Source organism: Solanum lycopersicum, chromosome 10 (assembly GCF_036512215.1).
Source record: "Solanum lycopersicum chromosome 10, SLM_r2.1".
In the NCBI taxonomy this organism is placed as follows: domain Eukaryota; kingdom Viridiplantae; phylum Streptophyta; class Magnoliopsida; order Solanales; family Solanaceae; genus Solanum; species Solanum lycopersicum.
In genome coordinates, this window is record NC_090809.1 from 63,383,340 (window position 1) to 63,409,028 (window position 25,689).

General features: G+C 30.3%; 3 protein-coding genes across 3 annotated transcripts; 2 read left to right on the forward strand and 1 right to left on the reverse strand.

Moving 5' to 3' along the window:
• Positions 1–1,226: 1,226 nt before the first annotated feature.
• LOC101262160 (probable serine/threonine-protein kinase PBL11) lies at positions 1,227–5,141 on the forward strand. The gene is made up of 6 exons (XM_004249487.5): positions 1,227–2,072; positions 2,555–2,880; positions 3,426–3,561; positions 3,673–3,815; positions 3,952–4,075; positions 4,367–5,141. Exons 1-6 carry the CDS (start codon positions 2,015–2,017, stop codon positions 4,819–4,821), a joined length of 1,242 nt encoding a protein of 413 aa, XP_004249535.1. The 5' UTR covers positions 1,227–2,014; the 3' UTR covers positions 4,822–5,141.
• A 661-nt stretch (positions 5,142–5,802) lies between these two features.
• Positions 5,803–7,981, reverse strand: LOC101262468 (expansin-A6-like). The gene is made up of 3 exons (XM_004249488.4): positions 7,792–7,981; positions 7,239–7,554; positions 5,803–6,389 (listed from the first exon to the last, which is right to left on the reverse strand). Exons 1-3 carry the CDS (start codon positions 7,937–7,939, stop codon positions 6,080–6,082), a joined length of 774 nt encoding a protein of 257 aa, XP_004249536.1. The 5' UTR covers positions 7,940–7,981; the 3' UTR covers positions 5,803–6,079.
• A 10,068-nt stretch (positions 7,982–18,049) lies between these two features.
• On the forward strand, positions 18,050–25,305 carry LOC101262763 (oxysterol-binding protein-related protein 3A-like). Its single transcript, XM_004249489.5, has 10 exons — positions 18,050–18,403; positions 19,714–19,807; positions 20,567–20,683; positions 20,781–20,853; positions 20,947–21,065; positions 21,188–21,309; positions 22,038–22,214; positions 23,120–23,264; positions 23,788–23,966; positions 24,849–25,305. The coding sequence occupies exons 1-10, from the start codon at positions 18,303–18,305 to the stop codon at positions 25,096–25,098; spliced, it is 1,377 nt and encodes a 458-aa protein (XP_004249537.1). The 5' UTR covers positions 18,050–18,302; the 3' UTR covers positions 25,099–25,305.
• Positions 25,306–25,689: the final 384 nt, after the last annotated feature.

Consider the following 25,689-nt stretch of genomic DNA (forward strand, 5'->3'; position numbering starts at 1 on the left):
TATGAATTAATTTTAATAGCAAATGTGACTTAATTGTGTTTGTTTAGTGTATTTGATGGCAAGAAAATTATTGTTAGAAAAATATAAAATGCACCATGCATGTAATTATTAATATATCAATATGCTTTCAAAATATAATATTGGTCGAAATACTTTATTTTCGAGCAAGTTAATATAAAATAGTGTCTAAAATGGATTTAAAATTTATAATTTTTTATATTATACATGTATTGCTCAAATAAAAAGATTAAATATAAGATATGTTCTTTAAGTAATAAACATCTTTAAGTAATATATCTTGTATTATTATTTATTGCATAGCAATTACATTTACATAACAATTTATTGGTTATTATTAATCAACACACGAGTTTTTAAATATGCATCATAAGTTATTCATACAATTATTATATGAGCCAAATGATGAAATCTTTATATTAATTTAGTCTATGCATGATAAGCATATTTAAACAATATTTTAAAATCTACGTGGCATAGTATTTTTGGAACAAAACAAATTCTTCAATGAGTATTTATACAAAAAAAACTGTTTTTATGCAAAAACAAACATTTCCCATAACAACTCATTTTCGATATATATAATGTTACGAAGAACACAAATTAAGATAGAAAATTATCAGGTACAATAGAACATCATACTGCCTATTAGTAGTCATATGATCACTCATCTCGCTTAATTATTGTTTTTTATACTTTATTATCATATTATTTTATTCATCGTACATAATTATTTCACACTTTTAATAATATTTTATTATAACTCCTTCAAGATTGAACTACTCTCTTTATATGTGCTAATTTATGTGACACTTTCATTTTTTAAGAGTGAAACAATCTTTGTTTGATCGGAAATTTGCGCAGAAATTTTTTCATTTTTTAAAAAATAAAATTTATATACTTATTTGTTAACTTCGTAAAAAGTAGTATAAGTCACAATAATTGATAATTCAAAATATTTAAAAAATCTATGAAAAAATTATAATAAAAAATAGATGTGTGTTAATCTCAAAATTCGAAAAGTGTCACATAAAATGGAACGAAAAGAATATCTTTTCATTGAGTTATGAATCTATGATATATAGGTTTTTTACCTTAAGATTTGTACACACTCTGTTTTGAGATCACACTGTTGTATAGATAACTATAGTACTCCATTAATTAACTTATTATATGTTAAGTTATATTAATGATTTCATGATTAGCACATACTTAAATCCATAACTTCAATGATTTGCCAAAAATAAGGAGCACATTTGTTTATAAAAACTATGGAACCAAGTTAGGCATTTCCTTTGAAGGCCTTAAACTATATACTAGTTAAAGCCATAATCATTTTCTAAATATGCCTTGCTTAATTAGCGAGAATCTAGCAACAGAGAGACAAAAATCTAACAGCTAAGCAACAACAGATAAAGTTGAAACTGAGTGAAGCCATTAACAATCTTTTAATTTGATTAACTAGTTAATCCCCTGTTTATTTTTTTCAGTCTCTTTTGGTTGCTTGTAATCTGTGCTGCTAGTAGTAAAGACACAGAACCTACCAAGCAAGTCAACCAACCATCTAATCTATGTTTTTTTCAGTTTTCACCAACAAAAAGTCCAAAAAGAACTTACATTTCTTAAGTACCATAGAGAATCAAGAAAAGCAATAAAACCCCTTTTTCCCTCTTGTCCATTTACTTCCAACTTTCTTGTCATATTCTTTTTCATTCATAGGCAAGTGGGGTTAAAGAATTACAGCTCTGTTCATCAGAAAGTTTCAATCTTTTTCTTTTATCTCCAAAGTTACTGTCATTTCTTGATGTAGAGGAAGATTCTTGGGTTCACACTAGATCTGGGGTTCAATGAACTTTTGGGGTTTGTATTTAAGTAACAACTGGTGTTAATCTGTGCATACAATGCTGAAAACTTGAGTTTTGCAGTTTGTCTGGTGGCTAGTGGCTAGTGGCTAGTGGAGCTAAAAAGATTGAATTTTGGGGTGTTTTTTGCTCTAATGGGGATTTGTCTGAGTAACCAAATCAAGGCTGAGACAACATTTTATACTGTTTCAGGTATACTAAATTCACTATCTTTTTGTATAGTTTATTTTTGAAAGGTGTGATATGATTTGTTAGCTCTACTTATATATTGAGTGTTTTGGTGAATTCAAGTATTTGCTTGCTTAAAAAATTTAAGAATAAAAAAAAAGGAAAATACCCTAAAGCTGCTGAGGATTCTTGTCACCAACCCCTACCCCTTGGGGTAGGGAGGGTGGAGGTGGGGGTCATTGCAGGGGAGAAAGAGAAGAAATAGACCAAATATTGTTTCTGGTCACTGTAAAGTTTTGTGGGTGACTAATTTATTTGTTAATTGCAATGAAAGTTAAATTTGTGTGCTTCAGAGACTAGTAATATTACCTTTTGAAATGTTTCTGTTTTATGTAGGAAATTTGCTTTGTCTTTGGAGATTAGTAGTAATTTCTTTCTACTGTTGGATGTACTTTTGATTCTTTTGCTTACTGTCTTTTGTTTGCATTGTAAATGGATTGTTTTAGGGTTGGATTCAAGAAATGTCAGTGGTAATGGTACAGATATTAGTAATTCGAATAGCAAACGCTCATCTGCTTCCATACCGCCGACTCCTCGGAGTGAGGGTGAGATCTTGCAATCATCCAACTTGAGGAGCTTCACTTTTAATGAACTTCGATCTGCAACCAGAAATTTCCGTCCTGACAGTGTAGTTGGAGAAGGAGGTTTTGGTTCAGTTTTCAAAGGGTGGGTCGACGAACATACTCTTGCAGCATCAAAGCCTGGCACAGGGATTGTGATAGCTGTGAAAAAGTTAAACCAAGAAGGGTGGCAGGGGCACAGAGAATGGCTGGTGAGTATAAGCTTTGTTCTATTTGAAATTACCCCGCAGCTGGAGTTAATTTTTTTTAAAAGACGACGTTGATACTGTGAAATTATTGTTCTGTAGGCTTATCTGCATATTTGTTACTCCCTTTTTTTAAAATTTGTTTGTCTGGTTTTGATTTGAAAAGTTTAAGAAAGTTAAAAAGAACTTTTGAATCTTATGGTCTTAGATTAAAGATATGTTAAATGTACCATAATATCATTTAATTTCGTGGTCTTAAACATGTCAAGTGTGAAGTTGAAATTAAAAGGTTTCAAAAAGGAAAAGAAACATTCTTTTTAAACGGATAAAAAAGGAAAGTAAGACAAATAAATTGGAAACGAAGGGAGTACTGGATTTTGCTGGGTAACCTCATTTGTAGATTTGGGGAAGAAATAAATCTGATCAATAAAATCGTGGAATAGGATGACTTGATTTCTGTCTAGATCGGTGCTTATATAACATTTTGCTACAAATGAATGCTACTCATTATAAGTAACGTACCTTATGTTCTCAACCATACGAATTTGCAGGCTGAGATAAACTATCTTGGACAACTACACCATCCAAATCTTGTAAATTTGATCGGTTATTGCTTAGAGGAAGATCATAGGCTCTTGGTCTATGAGTTTATGCCTAAGGGTAGCATGGAGAATCATCTATTTAGGAGTGAGTTCAACATTTCTTTTATATTCTTCCACCTGTGTAATTACTTACGGTACATATGAACAAGTGTGTGGAGCCCTAGATGATATATGTGGTTTTGTTTATTTGAGTCAGGAGGTTCATACTACCAACCACTTTCTTGGAGCCTTCGTATGAAAGTTGCACTTGGTGCTGCGAGGGGCCTTGCGTTTCTTCATAATGCTGAAACAAAAGTTATTTACAGGGACTTCAAGACTTCTAATATTCTGCTGGACTCGGTTTGTGAATATCATCTTAAAGGGTCACTTTTACAGTTTACACTGTCCCGTCGCCTTGAAACATGGGTTATGTCAAGTCTTTCATATTTTCAGATACTTGGTTTTTTGTACTCAAGTTTACGATCTACATTGACAGGACTATAATGCCAAGCTTTCTGATTTTGGGTTGGCCAGAGATGGTCCCGTAGGTGATCAGAGCCACGTGTCTACTCGGGTTATGGGAACTTATGGATATGCTGCTCCAGAGTACCTATCCACAGGTTTGTCTCCATGCTACCCAATTCCATTTTCAAGTTCACAATCTGATGGTATTTTAACACAGCTTAGTCCACAGACGATGAACTTCATCTGTAGATTCTCATATACTCATCTTGTCCTGTTTATTGTATCTGGACACCGAGTTTGTATGATTATATGAGAGTATTAGAACAGATGAACATGATCTTTTTTATACATTAAAATTTAGTTTAAATTGAATGAATCTCTTAAATAGTTAAATGTCTATAAGAATGTTCTTGCTCTGAGCTGATTACATTTCTCTTTTATGGAAGGCCATCTTACTGCCAAGAGTGATGTATACAGCTTCGGGGTAGTTCTGTTAGAAATTCTATCCGGTAAGAAAGCAATAGACAAGAATCGACCGATGGGGGAACATAGTCTTGTTGATTGGGCAAAACCTTATTTGACCAGTAAACGTAGAGTTTTCCGTGTTCTAGATGCCCGTCTTGAAGGACAATATTCACTCAGTCATGCCTTAAAGGTTGCTATCCTGTCTCTTCAGTGCATATCGATGGACCCCAAGTCAAGGCCAACAATGGACGAAGTAGTAACAGCTCTAGAACAGCTTCAGCAGTCCAAGGATGTAGCAAAAAATGATAAGAAAGTCCGGCAGGTAAATCAGCATAGTCGATCAAGTTTTGCGTTCAAAAAGTCCTGCAAAAGCAGCACGGAAGAGACTCCCGCGAAATCCAAGTACCCAAGACCTTCACTTTCACTTCTCTCATAGAAAGAGGAAAGAAAGTTTTTGGTTTGCCAGTTACTAGTACCACTTTTGTTCAAGAACTTGCTGGCATGTAACTAAGAACATGTCTTCAACAAGGATGTACAGCTTGTCCTCTTTCTGTTCTTTTAGTTTGTTGGATAACATTTGAACAATAGATTTATGTGTGTTCAGTTTATTAGTTATGTAAGTTTACCTACTATTAGAGTTGTATTTACTACAACTACATCCCCATGTAATTCTACGAGTCTCTTCTGGAAAAGGTAGAGTGCATGTATGTAAACTTTATTCTTATGTTGAGAGGTACAAAAATTATTTCTGATAAACCCTTGACTCGAGAAATTAGTGTTTTATTTGAATCTTAATATTTCATCATGTTTTATGTATCATGGTTAGCTTTAGTCCAACAACCGATATTACAGTCAATGATTTAGCAAAATGAATATAAAAATGACATAATAATCATAATCAATGATTTAGCAAGACGAATATAAAAATGACATAATAATCATAATCAATGATTTAGCGAGACAAATATGAAAACAACATGGTGACTCGATGGGGCTCGACTTACAACCTTTGCCCATCTATGGACCATCACTATCTTACCGTAGCTTGGAGATGCATACATAAAAAAAAGTTTTTGAACTTTGTCGTTATTTAACACATTATCTATATGAAAATAACATTGTGACTCGATGGGGCTCGACTTACAACCTTTGCCCATCTATGGACCATCACTATCTTACCGTAGCTTGGAGATGCATATACAAAAAAAAAAGAGTTTTTGAGCTTTGTCGTTCTTTAACACACTATCATTGTTGGTGACACGCAATCTGTACAGATTAGTTCATGAATCTTGGCGATGGGTATGTAAAACTACGTTCATAAGCAACACTTTTAATGTTATTGACACGTAATATTTTCAGATTAGTTTATAAATCTTACTGATGGATACGTAAAACTTAGTTTCGATATCTAAAAAAGTTATAAGAGACTATATGTTATACTCATTATTCATAGACAATATATAATTATTCCCATTACATTAAATAGAACAGTTGGCTACATTTTCATTCTAATATTAATCCTTCTGCAACCACATCAACATCTTTAAAAAAAAATATATAAAATGAAAATAAACTAATTTCACGTATACCTATAATTTATCTCATTAAAAAAGAGAAAAATTGAAGGTAGGGGTACTAATAAGTATATAGTATATAGTTATTTATTTCTTTTCAATTTTTGGGGTAATTTTATTTTAAACTCGATAATTTTTGCCTTCATAAGTTTGTCCAAACTGCCAATTAGAAGGTGCCACGTTGTATGAGGTAACATAGCGATGGTCACTTGTTTTGACTTTAAATGAAAGTGCTTGACCAGTTAACATGGCATTGGATTGCCAATTTTGCCCCCAGTTTCGACTCATAATTATCCATTTGGTATTAGTACCTTTAACTTGAACTTGCTGGATATCACCAGCACCTGCCACGTTAGTCACTATGATCATGTTGAAGTAATTGAAACCGTTGATTGTGAATCTTATTCCTCCTTGTTTTTTGCATGGAACCCTGTTATTTCAAAACAAAATGGTTATATATATGGTACTATATCAGGTTATTCAAAAGATATTTATCGATATCACGTATAAAATTATTGACTTCAAAACTATAATGATACGAAGAAAAATAAAATTATTTCAATACGAAAGCATCCTCCCTTCTTGAAAAGAGAGAGATATTATAATATAAATTATGAATTGCATGTCTGCAGAAAACTTTTTTTTCTGCAAATTTTCATATTAATATTTAGGTAAAATCACCCTTTTCTTATATTACTATGTTTTATTCGCATTTTCAGTTGATGATTAAGATCGAACCATAACTGATCGAAGCAAGGAGCTTTAATGAAAAGATTGATAACATAAAAAAGTATTTTTTTTTCTAAAAAGACCATTGAAATTCAATATTTAGTTGTTTATTATATGTACATATAAGATATATTATAAATTTTAAGCCGAAAATTTCATCACATCTTATATGACATCTGTTATACTTCTTCGGACATCAATAAGGTAAAAAGTTACTCCAGTCGATCTAATTTCAGATAGATGAAAAAGATATTTAAAATTTTAATTATATTTGCAAACTTATTCATTGGCTTCATAGAGTAATTTTTTTTTAATATATACGAGCGAAATATATAACTCAAATCACATAAATTAGACAAATCAGTTAAATATAATAATTATTTAGTTAAAAATAGTGAGTGCATCTGCGTACCCAAGTTGCACCACTTAAATCAATCCTTTTGACTTAAGTTTTACGTAAGAATATTTTATTTTATATTATGATTGAATCTTATTTATAGTAGCGAGATTAATTATCATTTTTATCAGATTATCAATTATTACGACTAACCTTCGATAGGTGACTGGAACGATACCGGCTCGATACTGCGCAATTTGGAGGAACACGGGCATGGAAAGGTCGAAATGGGGCCGGGGCGGGTTGCACCAACCTCCATTATCATTAGGCAAAGCGTAATTTGGCGGGCAGAAATTTGTACCCGTTACGAAAATGGATGGGTTACCCGGGTTGCACCATTTTTCATCGGTACATTTTATTTCAAAACAAGCACCACAGCTTAGTCCACTATTAAAAAGTACTGTGCTTAGTGCTGCATTATTCACTCCGTATCCTGTGCTGTACAAATTTCCATATCCACAAGCACCACCTGATATATATATGTAAATCTTTTTACAACATAAAATTTACAATCTTAAAAAAAAAAAATTATGTACGCTATCAGGTCATCAAAAATATATATAATTGATTATAAAAGTGCAAATCATATAGTTGTAAACGTATTTGATTGATCTATCATGCTCTTCAATTCTAGATTAAAGGTGAATGAGCACTTATATTTAAAAATTTTGAATTTGTTATCGTATAAAAAAAATAAGATACGTACCCATGGTGCCAGAGGCATCAGAGCCACCATAGAAAGTGGCATGAGCGCTCTGCCAAGGGCCCGCGGTGTAAACGCCGCGGACCTTTGATTCGACGATTGTCAAGAAAGAGAGGAGACTAGCAATGCAAAACATCCAAGTTATAGCCATTTTTTTCAATAGTATGATAATTGGGTAATGTTGTGTGACGATGGATATAATAGTAAGGAGGAAAAATGGAGGTATTTAATAACAAGTGCATGGCTTGTCATTAATGAGCTACTATTTTTTTATATAATAATATATTGTATAGTATATGTTAATTATTAGTTTTATTTTTTTTTATGTCAGAAACGTAGAGTAGCAATATTTATCATGGCTTATGGAGTAAGAAGGAAAATACTACAAGATGTGGTATTCATAACAAGTATACATGTGAGTTGCACGTGGTGGTGAGGATACCTAGCTTTGGCACATGGTAATGTTATTAATGATATATGCCTTAGTTTATGACAAATATATGGACGACGATAATGTTTTTCGAGTTTTTCATGTATGATTAGGTGAAATATAGGGAAAATAACACATTTGATTGTGTCTTTTTTGGCCTTTAATGATACATTTCATTTTCACTCTATTCCCGTATAATGTGATCGTTTGTTCCTACTCCTTCTATTACAGCAATTATCTAGATTATATGTCAATACTTTTTGAATAATATTTTTTACTTACATATCAAACTTCAAACGAATTTAATTATTCCCGTACCAAACAGACATCCTAAAAACTAAATGAAGCTATGAATTTAGAACTTGCTAGCTAAAAGCTTATAGGTTAAAATATTTTGCATTTCTTTATTATAATATTATAATATTATATATAGTGTCGTAGCTAACTACAATGATTTATTTTTTTATTGCGTACTAACGAGGTTTGATATCCCTAGTGTTTTTATTATAATTAGACGTGCTAAGAAATGGTTAATCATGAAATGTAATTAATTATCTTACCAATATTTTGTTAAATTAAGTATTGCATATCATTTATTATAAGTCTTGAATGGCACAATAAATATTAAAAGTTAAGGCACGCAATGATCTAAATTAAAACATAATTTTATCCAAAATAGCATGGGTGAGTTAATTAAATAACAAAAAAGAAAAGTTTGTTACCAAACCTTAATCGTATAACCTACAACTAAATTTCAATTATCATTCATGGCAATGCATGTTAGTTTTTAACGATGATCGCTTTGCTATCAATCTATTAACAACAACGGACGCAGAATTTTCAATAAAATAACTTAATATTAAATTTGTCCATATATTAGAAAATATAACACTTGCCATAAAAGAAAGAAGATGAGTACCATGTTATATAATAATTTTTTATTTAATTTGAAAATATCATGTAATTAGAATTTGGACTCATTTTACCTTCATTGAACCCAAATTCGACAATTTCTATACAATTTCAGGTTTGCATGTGTATATTAATTTTAACATCTAATAAAGTTTATAATGATGAGTTGACCATCAAAGTGTTTTGACTTTCTTTGTTTAGGTTCTTACTTATAGAGATCTGAAATCACATGCAAAGAATTGATTTATTTTTAATTATATGTTAATTCTTGGAAAAATAATACCAAATTAATTAATTAGTTGAGTGTTACCTACGTATATCGTACAGTATGCCATGCCCACCTATTTAAGCTAAGTAATCCTCATTTATTTATTACTCATCTAGATTAAAAATCTAGTGTTTATGCCGTCCAATCATTTTAATGATATTATACGTTGGTCTTCTCAATTAATTTTTTTTTGATTTATTTTTACTAGTTTATTCTAAATATTGTCAAAAAATAGTGATTGATATATCTATTTTATTATATAATATTCATATTATAATTTGATATTTAGTCTAAAGTTTTAAAGAATAAGTACTCCAATTAATATTAACAGTAAAAAATAAATATGACAAGTTAAATGAAAATGTATTTTCGTTATAATGGACATACAAAAGCTAATAAAAGGAAGTATATAACATCTCCCCTTCACAACCCCCCCCCCCCCTCCTCCTCATCCCTTTTTTTTAGTTTGAAAAATCCCTAAATGTATAAAAAAAAATATTGATATTTAAAATATACCATAAAATATTAATAGAGAGTCGAGTGTTATCAGACTTTATTTGAGAAAGACAGTGAATTCGGCTAGCTTCAATCCCTTCCTCTTATCCTAATATAGTCATAAAATTTCTTATTCTACAATGTGTATTATTATTTAGACTTATAATATATTTCTATTCGTTAATTTATTTGTAATCGAAAACTATTTTTTGAGCGGAAGATCAATAGGAATAATTTTTCTATTTGTGTATTCTAACTTCTCACTACACTTATGTTGCGGTGGTAAATAAGGAGAATTAAATAATAGTAATGATATTCTTAAATAATAGTAATGATGTTCTTAATTTATTACTTTTAGAATTTTAATTTTAAAAAAGGAAACCATAATTAAAATCCGTCAGAGAGGAATCTTGTCACGACATGGGTGGAGTACTCATCAACAGATAATTCATTAATCTCAACATATAAAAATTAAAGAAATATATTTTATTTTTAAAAGTTGCTTAAGAGTTAATTAGGAGAAATCTCGACCTAGTGGTCTAATTGAATGAACTCACCTGACAATCATTAAAGAAAAATAAATTAATCATATGTTATAATTATTTAATTAATTAAAATTAATGCGTTCACTAATTTGAGATTCCACTTGTTCCGTACCACTTTCTTAGCAAGGGATGGAACAGATTGTAAGTAGAATTTGCATATTAATTATTATATTTTCATGAGTTGACCTTTTTAATTTTTTTAATTAGTAAGTAATAACCATGTTACTTAATTCTCTTAATTTTATTTCATTTTGTAATTTTAAGAAATTTAGTCTAAGCACTATATTTTGTTTAAAGAGTATCACCTACAAGTGTTAATGTATATTTTCCGTTTCATAAGTTATTTGTTTTATTGGACTTTCCCCATATGCTATTTTTGAAAATTTTGTTAAAATAGGGTAAAATTCAAATATACTCAGTAATTCTCCATACGTATAATTGTTATCTATGTCATGGATAAAAGTGAAACTTTATCCTTGTATTGAAAACGGAATTCAAGATACTATACGAAATTTCAATTTTTTTTTTATAATTTTTATATGTGAAAGAATTATTTATAGAGATATATCGTGAATGAAATTCAAAAACAGTTTAAAGTATAAAATAGTTATACAAATATTTAATAACCTAAGTAACTTATCCATAACTATATATCTACGCTAAAGATGTTTGTAACATGTAAAAGAATTTGATATTTTTTCAATGAATCAAGAAACATATTAATTCTTCAGAATTGCAATATATATTTGAGTGAGTTAAACCTTTGAAATTTCTTTTCTAATTATACAAAAGTTATTACTGTTATAAATCTTTTCTTTGAACCAAAAAAAAAAAAAGAAGAGGAAATGATTTTTTGGACCTTCATAAATTCATTTCTTTAATGAAATTTTTTTATTTTTACGCATAAGAAATTAATATTTTCTTTTGTTCAAATTGTAAGTGGGCAAGAGATCTCGTTCTATTTTCGAGAAAAGAAAAAATTGCATGTATCACCATTTGAGGACCAGTGGATGGACCACTATTTAATCTACATATAGCCAAATTATATAATTTTTGTCCATTTAGCCACTTTAAATTAAACTTCAAACTTATGGTAAAATAAATATTAAGACATTTTTGCTTCAAACAGGGGCGGCTCTACAATTGTGAAAAAAAAAAAAAGGAAGCAAATGGCGTAGGCCCAAAAATTTTGAGGGGCCTCGTTTTTTTTTCAAAAAAATAGGTTATAAGTATATTTTAAAAAATATCGAATATTATTTATAGAAAATTAAAATATTTCATAAAAGAGTATAGAGGTTTGACAAATTATGAATACTATGTCAAGAAAAATTAAATAATTAGCTATAATAAACTTCATAAAAAATTTATATTTGAATTTAAGGCTTCCTTTTGAATTTGATTTTAGATCACCGATTTATTAGAGCCACCCCTGACTATTCAATTTTTACTTGTAAATCTCATTGCAACTTCTAAATGATTTCAAAAACATAACATGTAAGAACCTGTTTAAATTAATTTATTTTAGATATTTTAAGTAATTTTATAATTTCTGAATAAAATAATTAAAAATTTTATTTTTAAATTAAATAATTAAAAAAAAATTAAAAAAAGAAGTTAAGTCTACCAAAAAGGCTCTAAATTATATTCGCTAAACTTGTTCATAAATATCGTACATCCAAAGCGTTTTATCATTTCAGATACTAATTTATATATTGATCAAGTAATTTCTATTACTATAAAATAAAATTTATATTTTCCTATAATGTGCTTTCAATTTACTAATGTAAATAATTGTTACCTCTATTACTTGGTAATAAAAATATAGAAATTGGCATTCAATATACGGATTTCTTTAATATCAATTGAACTTATTATTTTTTGAAGAAAAGTTTTTAAGTGGGTACTATGGACTTCAAACTTTAAAAAAAAAAATTTATTCATTTCTAGAAATGACATTTTGAACTAAAATTCTTTTCATTCAAAAATTAATTAAAGGAGAGGTTAATAACTTGGAACAGCCACCAAGCTTGACCTTTTTGATATATTTTTTGGAGTTTTTCTAAAAAGAATCATAAGAACATACTAATTCAACTACATACTTATTTAACAATTGATTTAATATATTAAAAATAATACATATTGTATAATTTTTTAAATATATTTTTCTTTTACAAAAATATATATCATTTACATTTTTTAGTTTTGCATACTTTCAGAAATGCATGAACCTCGACTAAATTTAGATAGTTTATTGTAGGTTCCCTTCGAGATTGGCGATCCTATAATTTTTTCTTTTCGTATTGAGGATCTTAATCCGCGACATCAGGTTAAAGGTAAAATAGTTCAACAGTTGCATCACAAATTGTAACTTTTTAATTTTTAATATCCTGATTTTGTATATATTAGTTATACATTTAATAATATCAATAGAGTGTACAATACTACAACTAATACTTGCATTAGTTATGACTTATGCATAGATTGAAAAAATTATCAAAGAGGAAAATAGTAATAATACATGCATTATTTCCTAATCTATATATGCCAAACGTACTATTGATTATTTTGTTTTTACTTGTAAATTTCATCAACACTTGTAAATGATATTTCATAAGCATAACATGTAAGAGTATGTTTAAATTGATTTATTTTAGATATTTTAAGTATTTTTATAATTTTTGAATGAAATAATTAAGAAATTGAAAAAGAAGAAATTATATGTACATGCACGGTTGAAAAATTTGACAGATGTATTAATTTATTTATTGTTCGAGTAATTTCTATTACTTTATAAAAAAAATTATATTTTCATATAATGTGCTATCAAGTTGATATTGTATTTTAGAAACAAAGTTTTAGCTCTTATTTAACAATTGATTTGTTATATTAAAAATATTAAATATTATATAATTTTAAAAAAATATATTTTTCTTTTACAAAAATATCATCCACGTTCTTTGGCTTTATATACTTTTAGAAATGTTTGGAGCTTTGATTAAGTCTATATCATTAGCTGCATGGCCTTTTCGAGGTTGACACTCCATATAAAATTTTCTTCATACCTAAATCTCTAATCCAAGACCTTTGATTAAAAGTGAAGTAGCCAAAACACTTCACCACAAATTCACAACTCATGTTGTAACCTTCCAATTATTAGTATCATGTTAATTAAACATACAATAATAATAGAGTATACAACTATATATATTACTTACATAAATTGAAAAAATGTATTAAAGAAAAAAATAGTAATACAAATTTTACACATGCACTATTCTCTAGCATCTTTTAAAAAACACTCTCTTGATTATTTTTAGGGCGAATCTACAATATTGAAAAAAAAAATTATATTAGGCCTCAAACTCTGAAGGACCTTATTTAAAATAAAATAAAATAGGTTATAAGTATTTTTCTTTGAAAATATCGAAAATTATTCGTAGAATATTAAAACTGTTCATAAAAGAGCAAAGAAGTAATAAAAATTTGACAAATTATGAGTATTATGCTTGAAGTTTGTTTACACTAGCTACAAGTTAAATAATTTAGAACAAACCAAATATAACTTTAAATAAATAATAGGGTGATATGTGGCTACCAACTCAACAGTTTCCAAAATTGACTATGACTTAAATAGTAGCGTCGAGTGGATATTCGGCCCATTATAATTCTAGCTATGTCCAAGTACACTACTAAATCAACTCATACTGGGTCCGCCCATTTACCAAACCAGTTAGAGTTCTAGTCATATATGATCGAATGATTCAGACTCATAATTATTCCAAAGAAAAAGAGCCAAAAAGATGATTTATGTCTCACATATGTAAACTATGAGTACAAAACACGTAGTTAATCACTCGAGTAATGGTAAATACGAAATTCTTATTAAAAATTCAAATAATAACCAAGCAAACAAATAAAAAAATCGAGAAAGTTTGATAACTATTCCGAGACATCTAGCGCCATCCCAACATCAGGAAGGTATCCAAATAAATATTTGTGAATATTTATCAAGCGCGTTTTTTTATTTATTGCCTGGGAAGAAAGAAAAATTGAATTGAATAATGACTAATGACAAATATGAACTTGAAACTAACACTATGTTTGGATCATTGTTACCTATTGTATTGTATCATTACTTACCTACAATATTTGTTTTGATTGTTACTTAAAATGTGTTGTATTGTATCGTTAAATTTCACTGTTACGGTAGTAATGAAAATCCCTATTTTATGGAACAACCAATTTGGTGTGTATCCATTGTTACTTAATTTCTTTTTTCAATTATATATTTACATAATATTTCAAAATACTATTTTACCCTTTATCTTAATTCTTTAAATCAAGTCAAACCTCCTACCCTAAAATTGTTAGGATTTTTTTGTAAATTTATAAATTACAATACAGTACAATACGATCAAACTAAACAATTAAAATGTTATTAAACAACAACAAACAATACCAAACATTATATCCACCATACTACAGTACAACAGAGTACAATACATTATGAAACAATGATTCAATGATACTACAATACATTATGAAACAGTGCATAACAATGATTCAGACAAAGTTTTAATGTCCCTCGAAGATATTTGACATACTTTTTAGAGACAAAAATACCCCTAGTAATATAAATACTCAACCTTATTGTTAGTGTCCACTATCAAATATACTAAAACAATATAAAATAAAGATTTATTTATTGTATTATTCGATGATTTGATAAATTAATTTATGAAGATGTTGGACAGCTCATTCATGGGTTGTATCTTACGTAAGCTGCATGTTCTATAACATGCTAAAGTTGATGCCCTAATAGGTTCTGCTAATGAGTTGTAACGGTTACATACGAGCAGATTAAAGATTTAAATTTTATGAGTATGATAAAAAAAATTATATTGGATTTATTAATTTATATACATATTAATACAATCTTAACAAGTTTTTATATATAAAATAATATTTTACATCGTTAAAAATTTTAAATTTAAATAAATTTGATATCAATACATTTAATTTGCCTTTGATTCTTTAAATTAATATTTTTTTTATAATTGTGTAAATTTAAATAAGATAATCGATAATCAAAACAACGAAATATCACGATGAATTCTTTTTCATAGTCAAAAAGGAAAATTGACTCATAATCAACTTTGATATTTGACAAAACTTTATTGAATGAATAATAATTGGTCTAGCTTCACGGTAAAACTCAATTATGTTGACTCTTTTATCTTTTTAAATTTCGTAAATATTTGATGATTATATTATTATTATATTTATTAAAATTAAATATACATACTGCATGACTCGTTTTTAATATTTATGTATATTAATACTATTAATAATTTTCGTGTCGATATCAATGTTCTAATAGTATTCTATTCATTTCAAAAGTTTAAATCTAATAGCTCTCCTCTTATTATTGATGAAAGAATTTCAGTCATCCATAAAAACTTATATCAATATATTGACTCATTTATTTGATTCAACGTTAAAACTATATTTTCTTTTAGTGTTGTTTTAACAACTTTTTCTACTTATTAAATTGTCTTTATAACAATTAAAAAGTGTTTTGCATTTTTTTTACGTAATCAAATATCTTGAAATTAACTTCCTTGTGATAAGAAAAAGACAAAGCAATGTTTTCATGTATTTAATATGATTTGAATTGAAAAAGCTAATTTTATTATAACATTAATTTTTTAAATTAAAAAAATATTTATTTAAGATAAAATTAATTTTTCAAAATATTTTGATCAACTTATATGATAAAAGTATATATATATATATATATATATATAAACAAACAAAGAAAATAAATTTTATTTTTATTAAAATAAAATTATTCTAGAATAACGACATCCCGAAATAATAAAAAATTAAAATATTTCAAATATCATTATGATAATATTGCTTTGGGCCGTCCCTAAAGTAGCCGCCAAGCTGGAAGCAAAATCAAAGATAAAAATAAATAAATAAAAATACAATAATAAGAATGATATGATTACAATTGATATAACAGGTGAAAAAATTAAGTATCAATTTCTTTTATAGTATCTTTTGCATCAAATTTACATAGTGTGATTTATAATAGGATGCAAAATGTAAAAATATATTATGTAATAAAATTATAGTTTCATTTAGTTTGAATTTATGATTATAATTTTGTGAATTTTACTATAAATTTATAATTTGTATAATTTGATTTTTTTTTATAAATTCATAATTTGTGTAATTTGATTTTTGTCGATGAAAATTTATAATTTGTATATATTTATTCTAGTTATTCGTGTACAATGTATGAAAAAATCATAATGAATTATCATCTTTGTATATTGACAAGCCAAATATACAAATAGAGTCTATAAAAATTCTTTAAATATATAAATATTACAAAATTTTTATATACTTGCATGTTTGTATATTTGCAAGTAAAATATACAAACGAACAAGCAAGATATATAAACCACATCCTCCATTTGCATATAATTATTCTGTTTGTATATTTATAAGTGAAGTTAGAAACCACAATCTCCAACAAATAAAATTATAATGTATTGCGAAAAGCAACAAAAAATATAACTATAAAACTTTAAAATATCTATTATTTTTGTTATTTTTAAAGTGTTTATAGTATCTTTTGCATAATCTGTCGAATAGAAATAAGTTTATTAATAGCTACTCTAAACTATTTAGGTGTGCAGATTATCTATTTAATTTTTATTAAAAATATATCTCAATATCAATTATTTTTTATTCTACTATAACGATTTTAGGTAGAAAAGAGAACAACCATAGTTAATACTCTATAATTTTTTTTTTGATAAATACTTGAAGATAATTAAAATAGAAATTCCCGGGCATCTATTAATTCTGCTATGAAATTGAAATAACCCAATATACTTTAAATATCTTTTTTTACCCTACCTTTAAAATTATTTTAAAAAATTAAAAAGGAAAGTATTGAATATACTTTTGAATTTGGTGCATAGTATAAATTTAGTCCCTAAATTATTAAGAACCTTAAAATATATCTTTATTTCACTATTTAAACTTAAATTTATCTACGATTTATCATATGATATGAGAATTTGTCTCAAACTCGTGTAAGAGTATGAAACTCTTATTTGAAATTAAAAAAAATGTCAACAACACTCTTAAACTTGATAAGAATTTAGGATATATTTCACTTATACTTAGAGATGACAATGGAGCAAAGCGAATGCAAGACGGGTTAGGCTTAATCCACAAAAATTTAACCCGCTCATCCCACATAACAACTTTTTTCATCTTCAGCTCGCCTCTACCCGCTCTTCATAAACCCACGCATGAACTTGCCCCATATAAGTTTTTGAATATTTACCCTTTTTAATTAAGTTTGTTGCCAAAAAAAAAATCCATAAAAATATAAACTAATTCTCATTAAATTGTATTAATTTAATAGATAATAGCTTAAAATTTTATTTTCTAAAATTCAATTTGGAAGCATATTAAAATCGTATTAGTTTTTATCGAATTATCTTATTTACTATCTTAAATATTAAAATAACTTTATCGTAAGATTCGAAATATATTAAATTAGTTAGTTAATAAATTGAATTAATCGCTAAAAATGTCTTTTTTTTTGACTTGAAAAATAAAAGAAAAAGAGGACCCGCCAGTGACCTTCCTTCCTCCTTTCTTCTCTCTCTAGTCTCCAAATCTTCATACAAATATACAAAAATTCCACTTTAATTCTCTCTATTTTCTTTTTTCTCTCTCTAAATTCTGGGTTCGTCAGATCTTGCTTCAAATTCTTGTTTATCCTAAAAAAAGAACAAAGAAAAAAAGTTTTTTTTTTAATTTTTTTTTTTAATCGATGGCGTCCAACAAAGATGGGAACCAAAGCGGTAGTGGTGGTGGCGGATTTTTCTCCTTCTTAGGTTCGAGTTTGACTAATATTGCCAAATCGGTTAATGGGTAAACCCTAGTTTCATCCCTTTTTCTTTCGAATTTAAAGAATTGAAGAAAACCCAGATGGGATTTTTAGTTTTTGCTCCCAACTTGACTGCTAATTGAAATTTGCTTGCAGATCGGGGACTTTGATTGAGCTTTTTTGCTACTTTTTATCCTTATGTTTACATGTTTTGGTATTTGCTATTGTGTTTACCTTAAATTTGGTGTCTTTTACTGATTAGGTGCTTTGATGATGTGGGAAGTTGTAAATTGTTTTATTTGTTTTAGGATTTTTGCCCCTTATGTTCCCAAGTTTGATGTTTGCTATTGTGTTTACCTTAAGTTTGTTGTCTTTTACTGATTAGGTGCTTTGCTGATTAGGTAAGTTGTAAATTGTTGTTCTTTGTTTTAGGATCTTTTCTCCCTAATTTGGTCAAGTTTGATGTTTGCTATTGTGTTTATATCTCAAATATGGTGTCTTTTACTGATTAGGTGCTTGGCTGATGTGGGAAGTTGTAAATTGTCATTTGTGTTAGGATTTTTTGCCTCAATGTTCCCAAGTTTGCTATTTGCTTTTGTGTTTACCTCAAATATGGTGTCTTTTACTGATTTACTGTTTTGCTGGTGTGGGAAGCTGTAAATTGTCATTCTTTGTTTTAGGATCTTTTCTCCCTAATGTTCCCAAGTTTGCTATTTGCTAGTTGCAATTGTGTTTACATCTCAAATTTGGTGTCTTTTACTGATTAGTGTTTTGCTGATGTGGGTAGCTGTGAAATGTCATTCTTTGTTTTAGGATCTTTTCTCCCTAATGTTCCCAAGTTTGCTTTTTGTTATTGTATATACATCTCAAATATGGTGTCTTCTACTGATTAGGTGCTTTGCTGATGTGGGAAGTTCTAAATTGTAGTTCTTTGTATTAGGATCTTTTCCTCCTAATGTTCGCAAGTTTGATATTTTCTATTTGTGTTTACCTTAAATGTCGTGTCTGTTACTGTTAGGTGCTTTGCTGATGTGGGAAGTTGTAAATTGTCATTCTTTGTTTTAGGATGTGTAGTTGCTCCATTATCTTGTCACTTAATATTTTTGCATGCCGGTGATAAAAATGTGAAGTTTTTTCAATGTGTGGTTTTCGTTTTTTCTCTTTGCTCTTCTTGGGCTTTAGTGAATGAATGTATCGTCAGTTTCCGTTGTCATGCTTGATCAATCTCCATCAAATCCTCAACGCTATGTTATTCAGACAACTGGAGACCTTATGATATACCATATCTTTTCCTCCGTTTAAGTAACTTTTGATTTTTATGGGCGTTTTTGTGACAAAGCTGTTATTATTCCAGCATGCTTGGTCATGAAGGGCTGGAAGTCGTGAATCCTGATGGAGGCAATGAGGATGCTGGTGCTGAAGCCCAGCGAGGAAGATGGAAGCAGGAGGTATGAACCATCTTCTCATCTAATCCTGAAGGGTTGTATGTGTTCTAGGTGTCTAGTAGTGCTCTCATTATTTGTCTGGTTTCTCTGTAATCTGTAAAGAGAACAGGCTTTGCAGTTCTCCTACTCCTCCTTTAGCTCAATAAATTGTTTATACCTCCAGTATATTTGGGGAAGAATGTTGCCTTGGCTAGTGCCCATGCACAAGACAAAAGCTCAATATCTGCACTGTTCCTTCGTTCCTCGTACTTATCCAAAACTCTAGGAGACACACCACGCTTTGCTTAATCTCCTTTGTGCAGTCACTTCCAAATAAAACTTTCTGCTCAGCAGATACAGATGTATGCTGTTGGCTTTGGGATTGATAATTAACACAAAATTCCTTCGAAAGCTATTTACTCGTGTAAATGCTAGTTTCTGGGTGGTAAGTACAGAGATGGAGCTTCTATCAAGGATAAGAAAATTTTATGCTAGACCTTTCTTCACTGGAGAAACAAGCGATTGGATGAGTGCTAACGCTAAAGCCGGTTTCTCCTTCCTTTGCCACATTTGACTCCTATGGCGATTATATTTAACTTAGTTATAAATTCAAAATGAATAGTTTCTGATTCTTAATGATTAACCAACTTTTGTCATTGGACAACTAAGTAGGAGCAGAAAAGTTGGACAACTAAAGGAGTAGCAGCACCAATTATTTATTTTGGGCAAGTCACAAGTGTAGATTTTTTGTTGGGTGCATTCACACTTCTGAGGTTTTTGCAGGATCGTGATAATTATTGGAAAATGATGCAAAAGTACATAGGTGCTGATATTACCTCTCTGGTGACGTTGCCAGTTATTATTTGTGAGCCTATGACAAACCTTCAAAAAATGGCAGAGGTGTGTTTTCAATTAATTGCAGGCTTGCAGGGTCCTGCTGTATTTTTGTTTTAATTTTTTGGTGAGGATTATACTGATGTAGCAATTCTATTTACAGTTGATGGAATACTCCTATCTACTGGAATTGGCAGATGAGTGCGAGGACCCACACATGAGATTAGTATATGCCGGTAAACAATCTACTACCATAATGCTTAGCATCACTCCTATTTTGAATTCACTATCTCGTTAAGTATGATACAACGAACAATTTGATTTTCCAGCAACATGGTTCATATCTGTATACTATGCCTTACAACGCACATGGAAGCCTTTCAACCCCATTCTTGGTGAAACTTATGAATTTGTTAACCATGCTGGAATCACATTTATTGCTGAGCAGGTGAGTTGTAGAGTGAATTCTTTCCCGGGATCACATTTCAGCTTGTCCTTTATTTCCTTGTGAGATTTCAATCATTATTATTACTTTTTGTGCTCATGATATTAAGTCTTGTACTGTATCAGGTTTGTCATCACCCCCCAATTGGTGCAGCACATGCAGAAAACGAACATTTCAAATATGATATCACCTCAAAGGTGAAATCTAAATTCTTGGGGAACTCAGTTGAAGTCTATCCACTTGGCAGGTTGGACCAATTATATTGAATAATTTCTTATTTATCAGGATGTCAATTTTCTGTTTAAGAGAGCATACATAGTTTTTTTTTTCTGTCATTAAAAAAAAGAGCATACGTAGTAGTTTTGTTGATAAGACCTTAAGAAAACCTTAAAACACCCAAAATTCTGGAGAGGAAGAAGTTAATAGCTCTTCAATGAATCACACAAGGAGTTTGGCAGTCTCTTTTTGGGGGACTTTAAAAGAGAAGCATCTTTATTTATCCTCTTGGGTCTGTTTGAAACATGTCCATGTTTGTGTAACAGGTATTTTTACTTCTGACTGGATGATGGTTCCTTCTGTTTTTGCCAAGTCTGAGTGCTGCTTTACTGTAGAATTAGAACTATTTAGTGAACTTCAGGATGTAGCAGAAATGTTGACTAGAGCATGCAGGATAATGTTTCAGATATATTAGTTGACAGCTAACCATCCATGAGTTGATTGCCTTTTTGCGACCTGTTCCTGAAGTATAGCTGAAAAGACAGCATCCACAAACTTTACACATCTGGAGATCATCAGTTTTTTCCACTATTTTTTTTCTCTGTGTTACATATCCACTCTGTGATTAATTAGGAGATAATTTTAACAGTAGCCTGGCCCCTATTTCTGGTTCCAGCTAAAAGAAATGCTCACGTGTGTCACAAATTGCAGACCAAGTCCTTCTGTATCTTGATCTTTTGTTCATTTTATTGTGTGCAGGTCAAGACTCACACTGAAGAAGTCTGGTGTTGTCCTAGATTTGGTGCCGCCTCCAACAAAAGTTCACAATCTTATATTTGGGCGAACATGGATCGATTCTCCTGGGGAGATGATATTGACGAACTTGACGACAGGGGATAAAGTGTTGCTGTATTTTCAACCTTGTGGCTGGTTTGGGTATGATTGATGATTCCTTGCTCTTCTCTACACCTGTTCAATGTTTCATTACAACTAAGTGCCATAATACTTTCCCTTCCATGGATCTTTGGGAAAATACACCCTATAGATCAATTAAGAGCCAAACAGTACATAGTGCAAAAGGAAGAGATATATGCCCAACATAAAATTTGAAATACCAGAGGTTGTGATAAAGATTATAAGTACTCTGTCCACTGCAATTAGGTCTTGGTTGGAAGCTCATTTCTTCCATTAGAATGGTGTTTCATAATAGAATGAAATCCTGTCCTTATTTGCTTGTGAAGGTTTGACTTAGAGATCCAGGTTCTTGAACCTTGGAGGGTTTGTGATTGATCCCTAGCTGCATATAGTGATTATGACTTGTTGCCTGCTCTCTGTGCTATCAAAGGAACTGTCAATTTAGTGCATTCTGGCTTTAGTAAATGATGTCAACTAATGTAAACATTTTCTCTATTTCTTCGAGTAATAATGTTGATGTTTCTAGCTTTCCTTCTATATGGTTATAGACTAGCTTTGAATGAAAATACTTTTACTTGATAAAACAAAAATGGTTATCAGACTAGCTTTAAGCTGAAGACTAAAGCATACTGTTTCCTTGTACTCCAATATTAGCATCTATTAAGCTAAACTGTACAGAGCTCTGTTCCCGGGTTAATGGTTCATTGCCTACCGGAAAAGTGAATGTTACTGTTTTCTATATCCGGATCCTAAGACAACTTAATTCATATTCCTTGCCAATAAGAGATTGTAGAGAAGATGTTCTGACTTAAATTTCCTTGTTTCTTATTTTTTTCTTTTATAAACCTGACTTGATTGCCTATCAAATATTCCCCTTCTTTTCCCTTTTGCCTACTAATTTTTCTTAACTATCATGTTTTCGGCAGTGCTGGTCGCTATGAAGTTGATGGATATGTTTACAACAGTGAGGAAGAACCCAAAATTTTGATGACTGGAAAATGGAATGAATCTATAAGTTATCAACCCTGTGATTTGGAAGGGGAGCCCATGGCTGGCAGCACTCTTAAAGAGGTGAATTTCACCTTTCTTTCTTCAATTGTAACGCCTTTGATCCAATGCAACTTTACTTTTTCCTTATTTTTCTAAGCTGAAATTTTGTTAATAATTGTAACCCCTAGCCAGATCTTTCTGTTGTTTTGGCTTCTTTTTCGTAACCCCTCGTCATGACTTGAAGTATGTAGATTCCTGAGCTTGCAATAGTATTTGAATTTTCTCCGACAAACATTAGGTAGGTTAAAGTATGCGTCGTTACTCAAATGTTTGCAATTTCCAAATTTTATGCTAGGATAGATGACAAATTACTCTAGGCATGTTCACATGTATGCATATCATTGAAGTTCGGATAATTTTTAATTTTACATTGAGCTCTTGAGGTTCTTTAATCTGAAGGTATGGTGCAATTATTCTGGTTCATAAGGTTGCATGAAGCTTGATGTCATCTTTTATCTAAAATGGTGTATAATTGGTGGTCAAGTGAAAATTGCAGACTATAATTTAATCAAATTTGCACTTGGCACATTCTTGCTTGTTTCAGGTCTGGAAAGCTGCTGAAGCTCCTAAAAACGACAAATTTCAGTATACATATTTTGCACACAAGATTAATAGCTTTGATACTGCGCCTAAGAAATTATTAGCATCTGATTCTCGCTTGCGCCCTGATCGTTACGCACTTGAGATAGGTGATGTGTCCAAAGCTAGTTCAGAAAAGAGCCGGTATGCATCTCTCTCTCTCTAAGTTGTCCTTATGTCAATCTGCATGTTACTCTCTTTGCTTTTGTGTGCATCGTGAACTTAAGCATTTCAAATATCAAATTTAGAGCATTGGACCTTTCTGTGGCATGAAGTTGTTGTCGTAATAATAGTACTCCACTAGTCCACTTCTCCTAATATGCCTTGCTTTGCAATCCGGGCGAAGCTAAGCTTAAAGGTAGTTCAATTGAATCCTCTTCATCTAAATAGAAGAGTAAAACCTAGTTTTTTCTTATTATTGTGTATATAAGCTGTTGAATCCCCTTGACATAAGGGAAGTTCTAATTATGTGTGTGTGTGGGGGGGGGGGGTTCATAAATTGGTGTAGGTCATAGGCTCAAATCCAAGTGACGTCTTTGAAAACCCCCCTGTATAAATTCCTGGGTCTATTGTTTGTAGTGAGCCACGGCGGCCCATGGTCTTGATGTTAAAAGATGACGATTCAGTTTGTTACGGTTGGTGTATCAGCTGTCATTCTGGTGTGGGCTTTCAGGGTTTCTCCAAGGATCTCATTTCCTTGTTGAACTAGAGACATTTTCAAACAAATTAAAAAAACAAAACAAAATTTGATCTTTCTAGCTTCATTAATGCACTTGGACAGGAAAGAGGACAAAGAAAAGAAAAAACCAGGCTGTTATAGTTGTTACTACACAACTAAACAAATAGTTCAACTTGCATCATGAAGTTCTTTATTTTCATAGGGAAAATAGTTTTTGGTCGAACAATAAATAAAAAACCCTCTCCTGCCTCACATCTTCCTTCAGTGCATAGTTAAGTTTTTCCTATTCGGCCACAATTGTCTGAATCTCTTACCTTTTGCTGTTGTATTTGGTTATATTTATACAGTTTGGAGGAGAGGCAGAGAGCTGACAGGAGAACAAGAGAGGCCAAGGGTGACGAATTCAAACCAAAATGGTTCAACTTATCTAATGAAATTTGTCCCACACCTTGGGGTGAGTTGGAGGTGTATGAGTACAATGGCAAATATCATGAGCATCGTGCTGCTATTGACAGTTCTGATCATGTTGAAGAGGCTGACGCTAAAACGACTGAATTCAATCCTTGGCAATATGAAGATTCAGTAGTTTCTGCATAATTAGTTGTTCCTCTTATCTGTATCTTGTTTTTTTTTTTTTTTTTTTTTTTGCAGAGTACCTTTTTTCTCTTTTACTGTATTAGGCCTATATTAGGTCTGCATTCTTTTCCAGGGAGCTAATTCCTACATTTTATCTATCTTGAGATTGATAAATGTTTTGTACATATGGTTGCACTTGAAGTATGGATTTTGATGTTTTCTCTTTTACTTGCAATACGTAGAGCATTAAACCTATAAATGAAATGTTGTGATGGGTCAAAATTGTCTGGTAATTTAATCGTATTTTATCATTTCTAAGTCTGTTAATTGAGTTTGTTTAAGTAAGTTATTCAGCAGGGTGTCAAGGTTTTGTGAAGTGGGACTAATACATTTAACACTTTCTCGTGTTAGCTTGTAACTTGGGCAGCAAATAGAAACTTCATGGCAAAGTTCATTCCATTTAGCACTGGTTATACACAAGATCAATCACTGTTGTTTGTGGTCCAACTCAACGTTAAGTTAACCTAAAATGGCCACTCTCCAAATTTGAGATTACGCAAAAGAAGTAGGGAAACAATTCTGAACAAACGAAGCTACTCAATCAAGTGTTGA

Bases quoted from the DNA above. Each gene is read 5' to 3' on its own strand.
- LOC101262160 (XM_004249487.5), top strand. From the start codon at position 2,015: ATGGGGATTTGTCTGAGTAACCAAATCAAGGCTGAGACAACATTTTAT. The intron at 3,562-3,672 runs GTGAGTTCAACA...TATTTGAGTCAG, and splicing joins GGAGAATCATCTATTTAGGA to GAGGTTCATACTACCAACCA. The intron at 4,076-4,366 runs GTTTGTCTCCAT...CTTTTATGGAAG, and splicing joins TCCAGAGTACCTATCCACAG to GCCATCTTACTGCCAAGAGT.
- LOC101262468 (XM_004249488.4), bottom strand. From the start codon at position 7,939: ATGGCTATAACTTGGATGTTTTGCATTGCTAGTCTCCTCTCTTTCTTG. The intron at 7,555-7,791 runs GTACGTATCTTA...TATATATATCAG, and splicing joins TGATGCCTCTGGCACCATGG to GTGGTGCTTGTGGATATGGA. The intron at 6,390-7,238 runs GTTAGTCGTAAT...TTGAAATAACAG, and splicing joins GTTCCAGTCACCTATCGAAG to GGTTCCATGCAAAAAACAAG.
- LOC101262763 (XM_004249489.5), top strand. From the start codon at position 18,303: ATGGCGTCCAACAAAGATGGGAACCAAAGCGGTAGTGGTGGTGGCGGA. The intron at 21,310-22,037 runs GTTGGACCAATT...TATTGTGTGCAG, and splicing joins GAAGTCTATCCACTTGGCAG to GTCAAGACTCACACTGAAGA. The intron at 23,265-23,787 runs GTGAATTTCACC...TGCTTGTTTCAG, and splicing joins CTGGCAGCACTCTTAAAGAG to GTCTGGAAAGCTGCTGAAGC.